The sequence below is a fragment of the Capra hircus genome, chromosome 20 (genome assembly GCF_001704415.2).
Source record: "Capra hircus breed San Clemente chromosome 20, ASM170441v1, whole genome shotgun sequence".
Taxonomy (NCBI): domain Eukaryota; kingdom Metazoa; phylum Chordata; class Mammalia; order Artiodactyla; family Bovidae; genus Capra; species Capra hircus.
The window spans coordinates 8,738,614-8,755,755 of NC_030827.1; the positions used below are offsets into that span (position 1 = coordinate 8,738,614).

At 34.4% G+C, this 17,142-nt stretch overlaps 1 protein-coding gene across 3 annotated transcripts in view; it reads right to left on the reverse strand.

Moving 5' to 3' along the window:
- TNPO1 (transportin 1) overlaps window positions 2,479-17,142 on the reverse strand; it is a 91,101-nt gene continuing 76,437 nt past the window's right edge. For all 3 annotated transcript variants that reach the window (XM_018065583.1, XM_018065585.1, XM_018065584.1), the window contains exons 19-25: window positions 16,597-16,695; window positions 16,308-16,403; window positions 13,429-13,504; window positions 12,449-12,548; window positions 10,358-10,432; window positions 9,145-9,287; window positions 2,479-8,126 (exon numbers count right to left, since the gene is read on the reverse strand). In XM_018065583.1, coding sequence (XP_017921072.1) covers window positions 9,180-9,287; window positions 10,358-10,432; window positions 12,449-12,548; window positions 13,429-13,504; window positions 16,308-16,403; window positions 16,597-16,695 — 554 coding nt within the window. In that variant the 3' untranslated portion in view covers window positions 2,479-8,126; window positions 9,145-9,179. The remainder of the gene's footprint in view (window positions 8,127-9,144; window positions 9,288-10,357; window positions 10,433-12,448; window positions 12,549-13,428; window positions 13,505-16,307; window positions 16,404-16,596; window positions 16,696-17,142) is intronic.

The window sequence follows — 17,142 nt, forward strand, 5'->3', positions numbered from 1 at the left end:
AGTTAGGACCCTGAGTCAGTGTGATTGGCCAGGCAAATCTGGAAACTAATCTCACCACCATAAAACTCAAGACTGTGAGCCACATGGCAGAGCCGTCCTGGGTTCCCTTACCCTTCTGCTCTCTGCCCAAGTACCCCTTCCCAATAGTCTCTTTGCCATCACATGTGTCTCCAAGGACAATTCGTTTCTGTTGGACGTCTAAAAGCCCCCTTTTGGGCCCTGGAAGTGGTCCCACGTCCTTCAAACTAAACCTGAGAGTTGCCCCCAGACATCCATACCTTTACTCCCAAGTTTTTGCTCAAAAGACACCCCCTTCAGATCTTCCTTTGTTCACTCAACCCACTGAAAATGTCTTCTCCACCATCACTTTCCATTTCATTGGCACCTGCCACCAGGTAACACTGACTCATTTGAAAAGACCCTGTTGCTGGGAAAGATTGAAGGCGGGAGAAGGGGATGACTGAGACGGTTGGACGGCATCACTGACTCAATGGACAGGAGTTTGAGTAAGTTCCAGGAGTTGGTGATGGGCAGGGAGGCCTGGCTTGCTGCAGGCCGCAGTCAGACACGACCAAGTGACTGAACAGTTCCTTATCCACCTTGCTGTAACAGAACGCAAGCTCTCGAAGACTGCCTGTGACATAAGGCTCAGATATTTACGTATGTAATTGGAAAATGATCTTATATGTAGGATTTCCTAAAGACAAAATTATAAACTCATGCTATTTAAATCAGAATTTACAGCACAGATGGTAACTCACTTAAGTTGCTGAGTGTGAGAACTAGTATAAGTTTCTATGAAAGAGACTTCCTGTGACATGGTAATTCCAGAAAAATTGCTGCAGAGGTAGGCATGAAGTAATAGAGGCATTCATCTCCAGGAGTGAAAAATGAGAAATAACTTCTGAAATGTCCAACAATAAGAAGGTTGTATAAATTATTTATAGAAGATGGTATAGCTATCATTCATATTAACAGGCAAGTTTTATTATTCATATGTGCACAGAAAGATCAAGTCATTGTTATCATTGGGTAGCTGTATGAAATTCATTTACAACTGTTCAGTTGTTTTCTTAAAACTGTTTAATGAAGTTCCTCAAAAGGTCACATAAAGTTGAAAAGGAATACTTAGTATAAAATTTCAATTGTCATAACAAAATGGCTGTAATATGCATAGAAATGAATTACACTAATAACAAAATCTTAAAGGTTCTTCATTAAGAATTTTCTGGTATTACTCTTCCCAATGATTTAGAAACTGGGTTGAATTTCTAAACTGTAATTTGTAAATTGTGTTCAACACTGGAGACCTATGAGGATGATTCAGCAGGTTCTTTTACATCAGGTCAGCACAAGACTCTGAGGTTAAGGACAAGACGGCAGCTTCCACGTTCACCAGAGCAGTAAGGGAGTCCAACCTCAGAGCTGTGAGGGCCACCTGCTGCTTTTCCAATCATTCCTAAAGAACCACATGTCACGCAAATGACCGCAGTCAGGGTGATAACGAACTCATTGAAAGATAACAAACACCCACCTGCAACAGTAAGTATAAAGTGAAAACATCTTAAAAGTTGTACTTTAGTTTCATTACAATGTTAAAGACTTAACAAAAGATTTTTAGATTCAGGCACATTTTAAGACCGTAGCAGCAAATCAGAATGATGAAAAACTTAAGGATTAGGCTGGTTTTATCTTCTTCCCCAACCTAAATCCTGGAATCTTTCTTGATGTTTTAGAACAGCATGATAGCCAGATGTCATTCCCTCCCCCTCTTCTCCAACACAAGTAAGGTATCTCAATGTTTCCACGCCCAGGTAACCAAAAGAAAAAAAAAAAAATCCCAAGTCCCATTTCTCTTAAAATTTCTGGGTTGCACTAATCTAACCTCAGGCACTTTGCCTGCTCCAAAAAAAAAAAAAAAAAAAAAAAAGCACTTGACAGTTATGTACACATTTCCTCTGAAATAATTATATTTTTAATTAATAACATGCAACTATAATAAAGAGTCACAACCTTAAGAGGAAACTACTGCTTTTCTAAATATTAATTTCCAAAATTACGTCTTTATCTTTTCTGGAGGATGACCAGAAAGCCTCAATAGGCCACACATCATACACATTCATGCAGTCTGTCCTTTTCAACGTTTTATTCATGACTTCACTTAGGTTTTTTTTTTTTTTTTTTTGCAGAGTATCATCTTTTCTTCCTCCCCCACTGGAAGCTGAACCTAGAATCAACTCTGTAGAAATACATCAATAATAGAAGTTAAATGTGGGGAATATAGGTTTTTTACTATACAACTAATACTCAATTTTAAAAAATAGATGGTGTCAAACAAGAGTGTACTAAAGTGTAAGCTAAAAAAAAGGACCCTCAAAACAAAAAGCAAGGAACACAAGACCTATCTGGACCCAAAATGGGGGGAGGAGTGGGGGAAGAAAGCTCGTTTCCTGTCATTAAAAATCAGAGTGAAACATCTATAGTTAAACAACTTTATTAACATAGTCAAGCAGTGATTAACATTCACATCTATTATGTCACATCATACAAATGTAAATACAAAATTACTACAGTACAATATATATTCTCTGCATGATCCAAAATATTTGGTGGCCCCAAAAAACTCTCTTTAAAATTCAGCAGCTTATCAAAAATTAAAACCGTATTCTATTTAAAATGAAGATCTGTTAGCACAGAGTTTGACTTCAAGAAATATCAATTTAGTACAGTTTGAGAAGTTGCAGGAGGATATGTTTGAAGGACACATTCTAACATAGTGTGGCAGGTACAAGAAACATCAGATTTAAAGCTTTTAAGCATAACTCATACAACCTAAGTTGTCAGCAGAAAGATCCAGTTATTTATAACTAAAGCTATAACTACTAAATTATTGCACCCAATATTAACATGAATATTAAGTGTAAAACTGTTTTATAATATGAAGTCATTAACCACGTTTAAACATCTTCTCACAGATGATAATCTATTAAGTAAAATTACTTATACAGTATTGTCTTATTATTATCTCCATAAAACTCATCCAATCTTAATTTGGTTATATATCCACAGAGGAACAATGAGGCAATATGGGGAAAGTACAGCAGAACCCCTTTATGAGGCTGGTATTGGGAAGGACATCACCACTGCCTTATAGGCTAACCATATTATAGTATAAGCTTTTAGGAAGATAACTGGACTTGCAAAATAGCTAATTGTGAAAAATACCAAGCCATCTTCAAGGGGATTCTATGGTAGATGAACAAAAATAGTAATAAAAGGGAAAAATCCTATTTTCCTAGTTAGTGATATAATGCTTGGCAAATAGATTTGGTTTGATTTTAAAATGTACAAGAGGTGAAAAAAACAATCACCACTTTAACTTCCCTCAAAATCATGCACACATTAAAAAAAACAATACATTCTGGGATACAAATCACAATAAACATGTGTATCTTAAAATTAATAAGCATAATAATTAGGCATAAAGAATCCCTCACATATAATACCAATGGGGGAAGATCTATGTAAGACAGAAAAAATTAGTCACAAGTCACCTGCAAAGTGTACAAGTGAAAGAAAATTTTAAATAAAACTGAATTTTTAAGAGACATTAGAAACATCTCTATATTTAATACAGTATGACTAAGTACTAATATAATGCATTTGCATGGTATTACTAGATAATATTGTTAAACAGCTCTTTATCGATCTGACTTTTTATTCTAGATTATTTTAGGCCCTTAACCTGAAGACCATAGTTTGAGTCAAGATTTCAATGCCTACATTGCAGTAACAGTATTAGTAGTGACAGTTAAGTGTTTTCCCCCTTGTATTATTTGAAAAAATAATTCAATAAGCGAAGCTGTGTATAGTTTAAAGGGCTACTAAAGAAAGGATTTAAACTGCAGTTATGCATGATACACTCTTCTCTTGGGAAGAATGTTTTTGCACCGTTATCTGTTAATACATTCAATATGAATAATATAGATGAACTATATGGAGCAAAAAAACCTACTTTTTTCTTTATGGCAAAGGATTTAAGTTAAATTTAGACTAAAAGATTTAAGACATAATTAGTTTAGTTCTGGCATTTCAGCTATATGCAGGGTAGTTTAATACATGACAGAAAATGTTCCACTCTACTATCTTAAAAAGAGTTTGGAGAAAAGGAGAACCAAACTGAATTCACTTTCAAGGTCAACCTGCATGCCAAAGGGTTCGCCAGGAAGGACTTACACCGCCATGGTCTGCTAGACTAAGAATTACAAAATCAGACTAAATGGAAAGAGTCTTCATGAAATACGCTAAAAAACAAAACCAAAGAATTTAAGTATGATGACCCTTTATAAGCCTATGTCACCAAACAAAGAAGGATACAAGAGTATTCACCTGAGATAAAACTTGTATCTGAATATTTTATAACTGAGTAGACAAAGCATTTCAATAGAGGAAAGTCAGTTGAGATTATTTTAAAATATACATCTGACCCTATTTTACAATATATGCAATTTAAGCAATTCAGATCAATGAAAAAGTCTTAACAAAAAAAATCACAGTGTTTATCAATATGTTAATTACAAAATGTATGCTACTTATTTTGTTTTTAAGATGTAATGGCTTGGTTAAGTGTTTTAAAATCTATTCTTCTGAAATCTAACTTGCGTCACAAAATCAAGTAGCAATAATGTAAAGCATCAGAACTGGCTCTTAAAGATTATTTACATGTTGATTATTTGGAAAATAACCAACCAAAAAATATAAAAAAGTGTGATTTTTTTTTTACACAGTATGAAGTTATTAAAGAGATTAGACAATACAAAAAGCAAAATTCTTTCCTGAATAAATGAATATCTGTGGCACTAAGTTCACTTACTAATGGACTGTAACATGGAACTGCCCAACATGCATTTAAACTATATTAAATACACTTTCTGTTTCCAACTTAGGTTGATCAGCAGCTTTTGTTCTGTTAGAATCCTTCAAAGAGAGAAGCTCAAACAGGAAAAAGAAGGCATATATAAAACAGTAAACACTGACCTCCTGAGGTTCCTACAACATAAAAATATTCAAGTAGAAAATCTACATCACTTAGCAGCGGCTATTTCTGTAGTTGAGCACACTAACAGCACTTGAGTGTGTAAGGAGCAGATGAAGTGAGCCGTGCTTTGAGCATGCCAAGAGGCAGAACACTGGAATGTAACAAAGACAAACTCACAATTCCATAGACATTCAGTCAACATTCAAAACTATTGAGACTGCACAAGAATCGACTTGCTTTATATACATATATATATCCCATGATGTATTAAGTTTTATCAGAATAAATGCTAAATCAGAGCTTACCTCAAAAGATAACTTAAACTTAAATGGCTTCTGCAAATTCCTATGGTATACTATGTATCTGAAATACAACTAGGAAGAAACTATAACCTCAAGAGGGGGGGAACCCCAAAACCCAACCTCATCTCAGGTTGCAGTCTATTTATTTATATGTTGTATTTTTAAATTAAATTTCCTTTTAATTTAAAAACACACTGACTACAAAAAGGGGCACGACTGGTTACGTATCTAATTAGAAATTAATTTTTCCACTCAACAGGTAACAATAATGCTTTTCAGTCAATACAGAATTGTCAATCACAGGTTTATTGAAGACCGTTTCTGTATGTTTTAAAAGAGTTCTTGAGAATTTTGTCTTTTCTCTCAATTTAAAATCTTTACTACTTATTCCAGAATATTAAAATATCTCCCATATTGAAAAATTTTGGAGAACTACATATCACTAGAAGTTGAGGATAAAACAGCTACCCTAATCAGGTTTTAAACACTAACTAGGAAGCACATTTTGAGCTCCCAATGAGGCAATGGTACTAGAAAGCAAAATGCTACATACCCTTTGGATCCAACTTACGATTAAAAACAAGTGGACACTAAAAATATGATTTAATTTCAGGCTCTACAGACTGAAATTTGCAAAGCCAAAGTAGAGAAAAGAAGGTGAAAGAACATGTTAAAAAAAATACACACACACACACACACAACAAAAACCTTTCTGCATGCTACCATGCATTTGAATTTTTTTGAAACGGTATTTATAAATTCACACGCACACAGCTCAGACTTCAGTGCAATGGCTGTGTCATTCAACACCTTTAGAGGAATAGAACCATGCAAAGAGGAGCAACTGCTTACAAAAATGGTTATTCAGTATTTATTCTGCAATGCAAAGGTGACAAACTAAAATATAAAAAGGTTGTTATGGCTTAACATTTCTGTTGCAGATTAAATATGCAGCATTGAAAAATGGAAAGGTGTGGCTTCATCTCTGACCAGCAGAGTTAAAAAGAAAAATCTCTCCATTTTCCTTCATCATCATGGGATACACTGTTCAGGCAATCCAAATTAATAAAGACTTGCACTTCCATATGGACACAAGATCAAGTGTACCAGTTAGGTTTTCACATTCACAGTATATAAGAAAATACACATGGAAGGAAAAGTAAAGGGTTAACTTAACAAGGATTTATTCACAGGAATACATGTAAGTAGAGAAAAATAACAGAAAAGCTAAACAAATGAAATGAAGAGGATCCAAACCCACTTTCACTCTGTAGCTTTTTACTTGCACCCCATGTGCAGGTATCTAGGGCACAGAGGGCCACCAACATGCGCCAATACAGTGTAGGAACCCTGCATCACATCCAGTAACTTAAACATATCTTTAAGATCATGCTTTGAACAAAAAAAGAAAGCTCAGAAGGCAATATGTTGAGTGGGAATAAACATTGAAATATAGCAATCATGTCTTCAACTTCTACAATTGTCTTTATGTGCCAACTAACATTTATGCGCCTCTTACAGATCTTTACCATGTAATTTAAGTTTTAGAGAAGTTTTGATAAAATCACTAGTAGCATATAACCATGCAGAAAGCACACCACACTGACAGCACAGAGGCAAAGATTTTGCACAGGTATATCAGCTTTCCACATTGTGCAGGTTACACACGATACAATACCAATCTTATTCCTAACAGATCCTAAAAAGATTATTTCAAGGCCTAGCTGTAAACTACAGTACTTTATATCTATATTCTTAATAAAAATAAAATTCACAAATCTTAAAAAGGAATTTTAAATGCAGGGCTATATTGAATCGGTAAACTGCAACACAAACTGGCGCCACAGAGGTAACTGAATACCAATATCACTCTATGTGATGCAAGCATGCTACTTCCCCACTAATTTAAAGTACTTTCAATCACTATGAGCCAGAACGCATGCCTGAACCTTAAACTGCACTTTAAAAAGAACAATATCTTGGTCTAGAAATTAAATCTAATGATGTACAACCATCAAATTATAGCCACTACGTTAATGTCTTAATGAAAAACCAAGATGTCAATCTTCAGTTCGATATGTCCAGCCCCATTTATTCCTCCCTCCCTGCCCACCCCACAAAGGTAAAAGGAGTGACTCATTTGGCATTTCACAGGGTGCTTCATTGTTTAAATTTGTTTTGTTTTATTTCCAACTTTTTGGGGTACCTTAAATTGTAACTTCCAAGAACCTGCTTCTACTATGGGTAGGCAAGCTGATTTTAACTCGATTAGCTTTCATTTGTGTAGTTCTTCATCAGCATGCAAATAACAAGGCCCCATCATGTGGGAAATTTTATAAAACCTTTTAAATTAAAAAAAAAAAAAGAAAAGAAAAGAAAAAAAACCCCTTTACTGTCTCTAATCCCCACTCTTAGGTTTCCTTTATTGTGCGCTATAGAATTTCTCTTCTTTCTTATCCCTACGCAGCGTTTATATGGTTCTTGTTTTGGTACAATTCCCCATAATATTCCAGAATGTACTGTTTTGTGAGTAGATAGGTATTTTTTTGCTTCTTCACATCCAGTGCAGAGTTGTAATTGGAGACAGATTTCCACCCACAAAGGCTCCAGATGTTAAAACGTTTCCCAACATCGACTTAATACAGTGACGGCAACACCTCCCTCCCGCCCCTCCCAGTAGGGTTGGGATTGTACTGTATTCCCTACTGGTTTACCCTTCCCCCCTGTAAAGGGTAACATTTTCCCTGGGTGCAGAGGCTCCCTCATAGTCTCCAAGACTGAAGGACCTGTAAGAAAACAAAACAATTTTATACTTAAACAAAATTGTTTCTTTTTTAAGACCAGTGGAACATACAATGAATCAAGTAACAATACAATCTCTAAAGAACATAAAAAACTGGACCAACTGCCCAGGATCACACTAGTCAGTGAAGCCATGTGGCCTCTTTCTCCTATGGCTCTCAGCTGCCTCTTGCATCAGACACAGAAAGTGATGTCAGGCAGAGAGGGGCGCAGCACTGCAAACAGACGAAATATGGCTTGTAGGATGATGAGTCTAATTCTTTATCCCTATTTGTACAATGGATCTCAATGGCAGCAATTATTTCTTGAATTAAAACATTATCACCCATATTTCTAATATTTATAAAAGAGCCAACTTAGTGTGTCAGGCAATATACCTAGTCCTGGCACAGTATTTAATCCTTAAAATAACCTAATGAGGGAACTAAGGCTAAAATACGAGAATTGTTAGTTTGACTTAGGTCAGAAAAACTCAAAGAACAAGAGTCCAGGTGGACTTACCTCTTCACCACCCCAAATCAAAAATGAACCTTTCAAAAAACCAACCAACAAACAAAAAAACAGTGCTGGGCACAAGGTAGGGACTCAATAAAATATAAAGACTAAATATTGAATAATTATTTTTACTGAGACCAAACTGAGCTCCAGTTCTACTTGGGTTTTCCCTAAAGCTCACAACACAGAAAGCTTTTGATATATAAAAGGCTATACTTAAAAAATTAAGAAAAGGACAGGCTGAAATTTAACTAGCGTACCAACTTGGATTTCCTTCTAAGAGGCTTCAAAGTGAAACCATGCATTTTATCTTGCTTTGCTCGTTCATAAATAAATAAATCAATCTGTAGACTTCACATAAGTCAATTTTAAGTCAAATGTAATATAAGACTCTTCTACTCAACCTCTGTGGAAAACGAACAGCTTTTATTCTATTCATGGTAGTTCTAAATTGAAGTCCTAACAAGTTTTTCCATCCTGAAAAATTCCAAATTTCTTACAACTTACCTCTAATTTTGGGACTGCAGCTTAAGTATATGAGATTAAACACCATAAAAAGCTGCAAGACGCTCTTTTAAGGGAAGCGGAAACTGGTCAGAGAAACGCCTCCAATTTTCATCTCCAACTTGATTTTTAAATCCATGAAGGATCTGCAAAAAGTAAATAATCATTAAATAACCAGTAACAAAAGAGGAACTCGTATCTGCATAGCTTCTGAAATCAAACACTACTGATTATTCTAAAATTTTACCCATTTTAAAGTATTCTCATGGGGAGGGAGGTGGGAGGGGGGTTCATGTTTGGGAACGCATGTAAGAATTAAAGATTAAAAAAAAAAATAAAGTATTCTCAAACTTTTGTTGAAATCTGTTATCATTCCATGTCTTGCCCAAAAGCACCTCACAGGATAGATACGCTGCACACTTTGCTTTGAGAAGGTTAGAATTCAGTTAAGTGTCCTAGTAAAAGAAGCACTCTAAGCAACTCTGCCAAAACAGTAATGAGAAGCAAGCATAAAGGTCTAGTAATCCACCCAAGGGATTAAAATTTTTATGCCATATTTTCAAATGGAAAATATACAAAGCTTTGGGTTCATTGTTGCAACTATATAGTTCACTATTGAGGGGTGACTAGAATTAATCCAAGGGGGGCATTACTGAAACAGACAGGTTTAATCCTTGTTGTGACTACTAGATTGACTTTGTTCAACAGATTATATTATACTCCAATCTTAGTCAGTCATTTTTGAAAATATATCCTACTTTGCATGGGCCTCCCTGATGGCTAGGATGCTAAAGAATCTGCCTGCAATGCAAGAGACCAAGGTTTGATCCCTGGGTAGGGATGATCCCCTGGAGAAGAGAATGGCAACCCACTCCAGTATTCCTTAAGAATTCCATGGACAGAGGAGCCTGGCAAGGGGACAGGTTGCAAAGGGTCAGACACAACTGGGCAGCTAATAAACTACTTATTCAGTATAGCTGGGATAATGGGCCTACATCAATCAGTGGTACTGCTTGAGAAAACATTTTAAAAGTATGTGCTCTATTGATACAAGGTCACGACTGTATATCAAGAAAAGAAAGTCAACTTCTTTACCAAAACAAAGGTTACACAGTGTATCAACACTGACTCAAAGCGTCTAAGTCCCATATGAAATAAAAAGATAATTTATTTCCTAACTAGGACAAGATATGCATCATAAAGACTTTTTAGTTACCTTACAGAACATGTCTCTCAGATCATCTTTTGGATTAATCCATGATGCGACAGCATCACAAAAAAATATAAAATCCTGTAACGAGCAAAAAATATACCTTATGTTGATACTATACTTGTCAAACACAAGAAAAGACATGTAAACCTCAGAATATATACCAAGAGAATTCTAGGTAAAAAAAAAAAAAAAATTTAACAGCTATGATAAGGAATTGTAAGTGATTTCTTAATGGTTGTCCTTAAGACTCCACTTTATCAAGGAATCTCTAATTCATACAGTTTCTATTAGAATTTAGTGCCTTCTTGTATTTCATTTTATATTACAGAACAAAACCCCAGTCTAATGTATACATCAGCAAAGACTGAAAGCATCAAATAAACACCAGTTCAAAAAAACCTTCATTTATAGAATTAAAGAATTCTATAAATTCAGTAATTTTACAGTTTTGATTGGCTGAGAAATAATTTTAAGCTAGTTAAATATATATCAAATCAATTTTATTTAAAGTATATGAAAATAGGCCTAAGTTTCAAGATCCGTCTTCAGGCAGAAATGTAAATGAAATGACCATTAAGTTAGAACAAAAATTATGCAGTTACCAACAGCACCTAATCCAACTCAACTCAGACAAACAAAAACACTCCCAATGCTCAGACTGTTATTTAAAAGACAATCAGGTTATTCTGACTAAAAGAACAAGATAATAGGTATATACTTGAAATACTTCACTTAAGTATTTTTCAGTCTCAACTATCTTACTGAAACAGTTCAACATACAAAATATTGCTGATGGTGTGAGATGTCGACTATTTTAAATTTCACTATTAAATTCAGAGAACCTCATTAACTCCAAAATTCACTTATACCAGTATGTACATAAAACACATATTTACGCAAATAAAATGCATGTGCCTAAAATCTACTGTGTATGTGGTTCAGTGCCTATTTTCTACACGTCAATTAAAAACTGTTCAAAGCACCCATCTCTTAAAAGTGAAGGGTTTCTTGAAAACCCTTCTTACACTTTCTTTTCCTTACAATTTGTATCTGTTGAGGAATGTGGGGCATTTAACCTAAAGCCCACAGCCTGTATTTTGTTGATTTCATACATTTGGTGTCAATCAACATGTTCCTTTACATTTTACGTGTAAGCTGGATCCAGAGGTTTGATCAGATTCACGTTTGGTATTGTTGCCGAATAATTCTTTAAATGCTAAAGATGTCTAAATATAACCTAAACTAGTATAGGAAACAAAGTAAGGATAATAAATCAAAGTTAAAGCAGTTATAATGGTTGACTCAGTACTCCATTTTATTTACTGTATGGATGTGAGAGTTGGACTGTGAAGAAGGCTGAGCGCCGAAGAATTGATGCTTTTGAACCGTGGTGTTGGAGAAGACTCTTGAGAGTCCCTTGCACTGCAAGGAGATCCAACCAGTCCATTCTGAAGATCAGCCCTGGGATTTCTTTGGAAGGAATGATGCTAAAGCTGAAACTCCAGTACTTTGGCCACCTCACGCGAAGAGTCGACTCATCGGAAAAGACACTGATGCTGGGAGGGATTGGGGGCAGGAGAAGGGACAACAGAGGATGAGATGGCTGGGTGGCATCACTGACTCGATGGACCTGAGTCTGAGTGAACTCGGGAGTTGGTGATGGACAGGGAGGCCCGGCGAGCTGCGATTCATGGGGTCGCAAAGAGTCGGACACGACTGAGCGACTAAACTGAACTGAAGAGAAAGAGTATCCTCCTATTTAATCATTCTCTTAAGTATAGAGAGCCTCAAACTCAGGAAATTTACATTCACTGTTTTAGGAAGCATTTACAAAGTAAATAAATGAGATCTAAAAGGATGAAAGAACTTTTGGCTTAATTCAACTCAAGAATATAACTTTTATTCTTTCAATCTGTTATTATTATAAGCCACAACAGAAAAAAAGATTTAAAAAATAAAAATAGGTATCATCAATTCAAGGTATTAGGAAATATACATTGAAAACACGTTTCAGTATCTTTGTAAAAATACCTCCCCTCCTTTAAAGTTTAATAATTCAGAACATTAAAAATTAAAACTTTATGAACGTCTTACTTGGATTACTCCACTGGGATTCACACTGATCATGGTACAAATCCCACGAAATGCTGAATCCTTTTCCTCATTGTCCCTTATGTTTCTCAGAGAGGTGCACCTATTAAATTATAGAATTGAGTTTAACATTTAAGCAAAAAGTAGGTTCAACTACAATTCTAATGGACAGTATTTAATGGAATAAGCACCAGAGTAGAGATAATGTTTATATTCAAAGAATTTTCATAAAGCTTAAGCTTCTCATACTATATTATGTTAGGCCCATCTAGTCTTAATACAGTGAAAACCTTCAATTTCACAATTCTTACCAATAGATTGCATCTGAGTAATAACAACTGATTTTAATCTCCCATTTACACTATCAATTAGCTTGAGCTAAGGTAAATTATCAATTTTTAAAACTGTATTATGACTTGTATTCCATTAAACACTACTAAAAATGACTTGAATTGAAAGACTGTCAGTTGAAAGCAGCAGAACATAGGATATACTGCCACAATAGAAACTATTACTATACAACTTATGGTGTAGATGTTCAATTTTTACATTAACAAGCAAATAAGATTTTTATACATAACAAATTTAAACATGTATTTCTTAATGCAATCCAAATTTTCAAATTAATTTTAAAAAGGAAACATAATGCAGAAACCTAAAATTTATAGAATTTGCATGCATCTTTATTTTACTGGTGGATATTTAAATGCTTTTTATGTATAATCAGGCTTTTTAACACAGCAAGCATGTGACAATCTTATCCCATGCATCAATTAGTCGTTAGCCACAACATAAAATAAATATACATGACGATGCTACTGAAAACCTCACAAACCCGATAGGACAAGATTAGTCACATGGTTGGCAATGATTAAGGATTGTGATTTTTGTAACCAACTGAAAATATATCTAAAAGTGAGATAGAAAGAGAAAGAAAGAGTGAAGAAAAATGAATTAAAAAAAAAAGATTGAATAATACACACCAGGGTCTTATAAACTGCTGTAGCATGGGGGCCACCTCTTGAGGACAAACGTAACCAAGACGACCAATTGTTATTGCTAAGGTAACGCAATCACGGTTATACACCACCAAACGCCAACCAAGACATGAGCAAATGAGGGGGAAGGAGAAAAAATAAAGAAAAAACAACAAATAACTCAGAAACAGAAACCAACAGAATTTGTGTATGATAATAAACATAAGATTTCACCAGTGCTGTTTATTACCACCCCCTATAATAAGGGGCAGCAACATATATGGCATACTCTTGGAAAAAGAAAAACAAAAGGAATTAAAAAAACTTTAAAGATTGAGAGAACACCAAAAACCATGATGAACTGCTTTTCTCGCTCAATCAAGTGTTATTCTGTTAATAAAAACAATGAGCGGATTAAATAGATATAGATTCTTCCTTCATAGTCAGTTAAAATTCCAGAGTTTAATAATGAAATCTAGTCCCCCCTCCAAGAAATAGTAGTAAATGTAAATAATTACATTTCTGAATTGTCTATTCAAACATACTTCTCAGAAGTTAAAATCTTTCTCACTTCTTCATACTGCTTTTTAAAAGTAACTTTTATTCTTTACAATTATCTAGGAATTTAATAAAAATTTTGGTATATTTTTGGTTTACCAACATTTCCAAAATAAGCTAGTGGACCATTTCTTGCCTAACATCAAAATCAACTATCAAATTTTAGGTGTTACAGTACATACTGAATAAATGGATTGGAAAATTGCTGTGCTATGTCAAAATCCCATTCCAAAAAACCCTCTCTCTGATGGTAACAATTCTAATTTCAAGTCCTATTTGACAAAAAGAAAATTAAGTCCACTGTAATGGCATGTGATATGTGGACCAAAGGAACAAATATTTTGTCCTTGCTATGAAATGCACAGCACAAAATGATAGATAATAAAACACATGATTACAACATGCTAATATTTTATTTTTAAAAATCTGAAGTGGGAATCAATCAAATATAAATTTACCATCGAAATTCAGTTAAGTTCTTGAACTTACAAAGAGCTAAAACAAGTGCAACTCAGAACTGCATTCTGCAGTTCATAGGTACGTACATATAAATACATTTATACACAATGGGAAAAAAAATACAAACAGAAAACAAACCATGAGGTGCTTTAATGGTGTTCTCTCAAAAATTTACAGGTTAACCTTTCATAAAAAAAGGGTGGGGGAGGGGGTAAAGAAAAATGTTTAAGGATTACTTGAAGCAAACTACACAGATAATACTAAAATCCAGCAGATTCATATGAAGCAAGAGAAAGAAAACCTATGTTCAAAAGACACAAACTATGCAACATTCTCATTAAACAGGCAAGTATGAACAATCCAATGAAACATGCGATAAAGCAGATGATGGTCCATTGAAAAAGTTCAGTGTAGGATATACTAATCAGAAAAAAACCAAGTAACTGCAAACACTAAGGAACTGACTTTATGAAATATTAAGACAATGTATTAATAATTAAGTTGCTAAAATCTACAGATATTACCCACAGACAATTTTATTTTAATAATTAATCTCTCCTCCTTTGGGTAAGGAATAAGAGAAGCATTTTCTGCAGTCACTTGCGATAAGAATAATCCAGTGAATCCCAAATGTATTTCTTAAGGGCACAAATTCAATCCATCAACTTGAAAGGCATTATCAACTACCTCTTGATTTACTTAGGGTAGATTCATACTTAGAATATAATCTTATAAATAAAGCCAATTTGTTCAAGGAACTATACAGCAAATTCACCAGCTGATATCCCACAAGAAACTTTAATATACATTACACTCAACATTTATTTGCAGTTATGCATTCACATTTAAAAATAAATAAGAAGTTTTTAATGTTCAACAGTAATTTTATAATGGCAAGTGTTTCAGATCTGAATGTCATGTATAGGTACTGCATTCTAAAGAGATAAACACCTGACAAGATTTCATAACCATCCTACACATAGGTTTTTGAGCTTTTTAGCAGGAAAATCTAATTCACTTTAAGATACAAACAGTACCCATACAGCCAAACAGCCATATAACTGTTTTATAATTAAAAGACTTCCTTCCATACCAATAATCACATTAGGATATAATAAACCTTCTACAATTAAAAACCATAAAATTAAAATACCTTTGAAGATAAATTTATTTAGAAAAACTTATTTAAATCTTTGTCCAGTATTTTGGTAAGGCATTCATTGGCTATGACTATACTGCTGCAACTGTCTTAGTATATGAAGAAAACGACATGCCTGATTGAAAACAAAATTCATACTTTAAAAAATTATTAGCAAAAAGGCAGAGCAAGAAGAAATCACCCTGCAATGTGTTCTATAGTATGGAAGGTATTCTTTAATATAAACATGCTCTCTATAAATGCAAAAGAGAAACAAGCCTTCTGAATAAAAATCCCACAAGATACTGCTCAAGTTCCCAATGTGAAGAAAAGTATACAACAAAATACAAAATACGTATGCCATTATTAACAGACTAACTATCACAATACAATCTATTTGGGGTTACATTTTTACATATTAAAAAATTCTCCCCAGCTAGCAGTTACTCTGAATTAATGAAAAACTCATATAGTTATCTGAGCTGGGGTCCACTTTAGGGAGTATTAAAACACTGTAGCAGAGGAAAAAGTGTTTTTTGGAAAGCTTCTGGAAACTGGCTATGGAATGAAGCTCAAACAGTTCATTTCATGACTGAGAATCCCAAACACCCATTAATTAATAAGCTGGGTTTCTAAAGCTAGCTTTGCTTTGGTTTCTCTACGCATCTTAACTTAAAATGACAAGGCAGATCGTTTTCTCTTCACCGTTAACAGTTCAGTCGTATGGTACCTGTATTCTCTAACAACGTCTTTGGTGTGTTGGGTCTGTTAATGATTTCTACAAGCTGGTGCAACACCATAGGAATGTAAGGCTGCATCTCTATACCTAGATCATCCCCGAGAGAGAAAACAAAAAAAGAAACATTTCATTGTTAAAATATCAATGGAAAATATGCTGCCCCCTTTACTGTGATATGTTATATATTTACATAGGTAAAGCTCATTAGAAAAAGGCAACTACAGAAATATTAAGTTATCTAAAAATTGTTATTGGGGGGGGGGTGGTTCGGAAATCTTACCCATTTGAATGGAGATCTCTCCAATTGCCCATGTGGCATTATTGCAGACTGAAATGAATTCTGGATTAAGGTTGGTTCCCAATATTGGCATGAAATCAGCTAGGTAGGAAAAAAAAAAAAAAAAAAGCTTTAGTTTTGTGCTTTAAAGGAAATCTACCAGATGGAAACTGAAACCTAGGCAAAACATAACCTTTAAAAAAACAAAGTGTTGGCAATAATTATCTTAAGAAAATGAAGGAGGAAATATCTAGCCACTGAACTTTCATGTGAAGTAGCCCCAGTTTGGTTTCATTTTAAGTATCATTAAAAAGAGTTGGTCAGAGTAATTTCTCCTGGCATCAGACAGAAAATTTAACTTTACATATTTCACTTGAAAAGTGAAAATATGATACAACAGGACCTTCTTCAAAGCTGGTTTTCCACACACACAGAATTTTTTATATCGATGATTTTGGTTTTTATTGTAACGTTTACTCTAATGTCAGATTGCGGTCTCTGAATGTCATCTTCCGTTTAAAAGGAAAAATGGAATGTTAGGAGTTCATG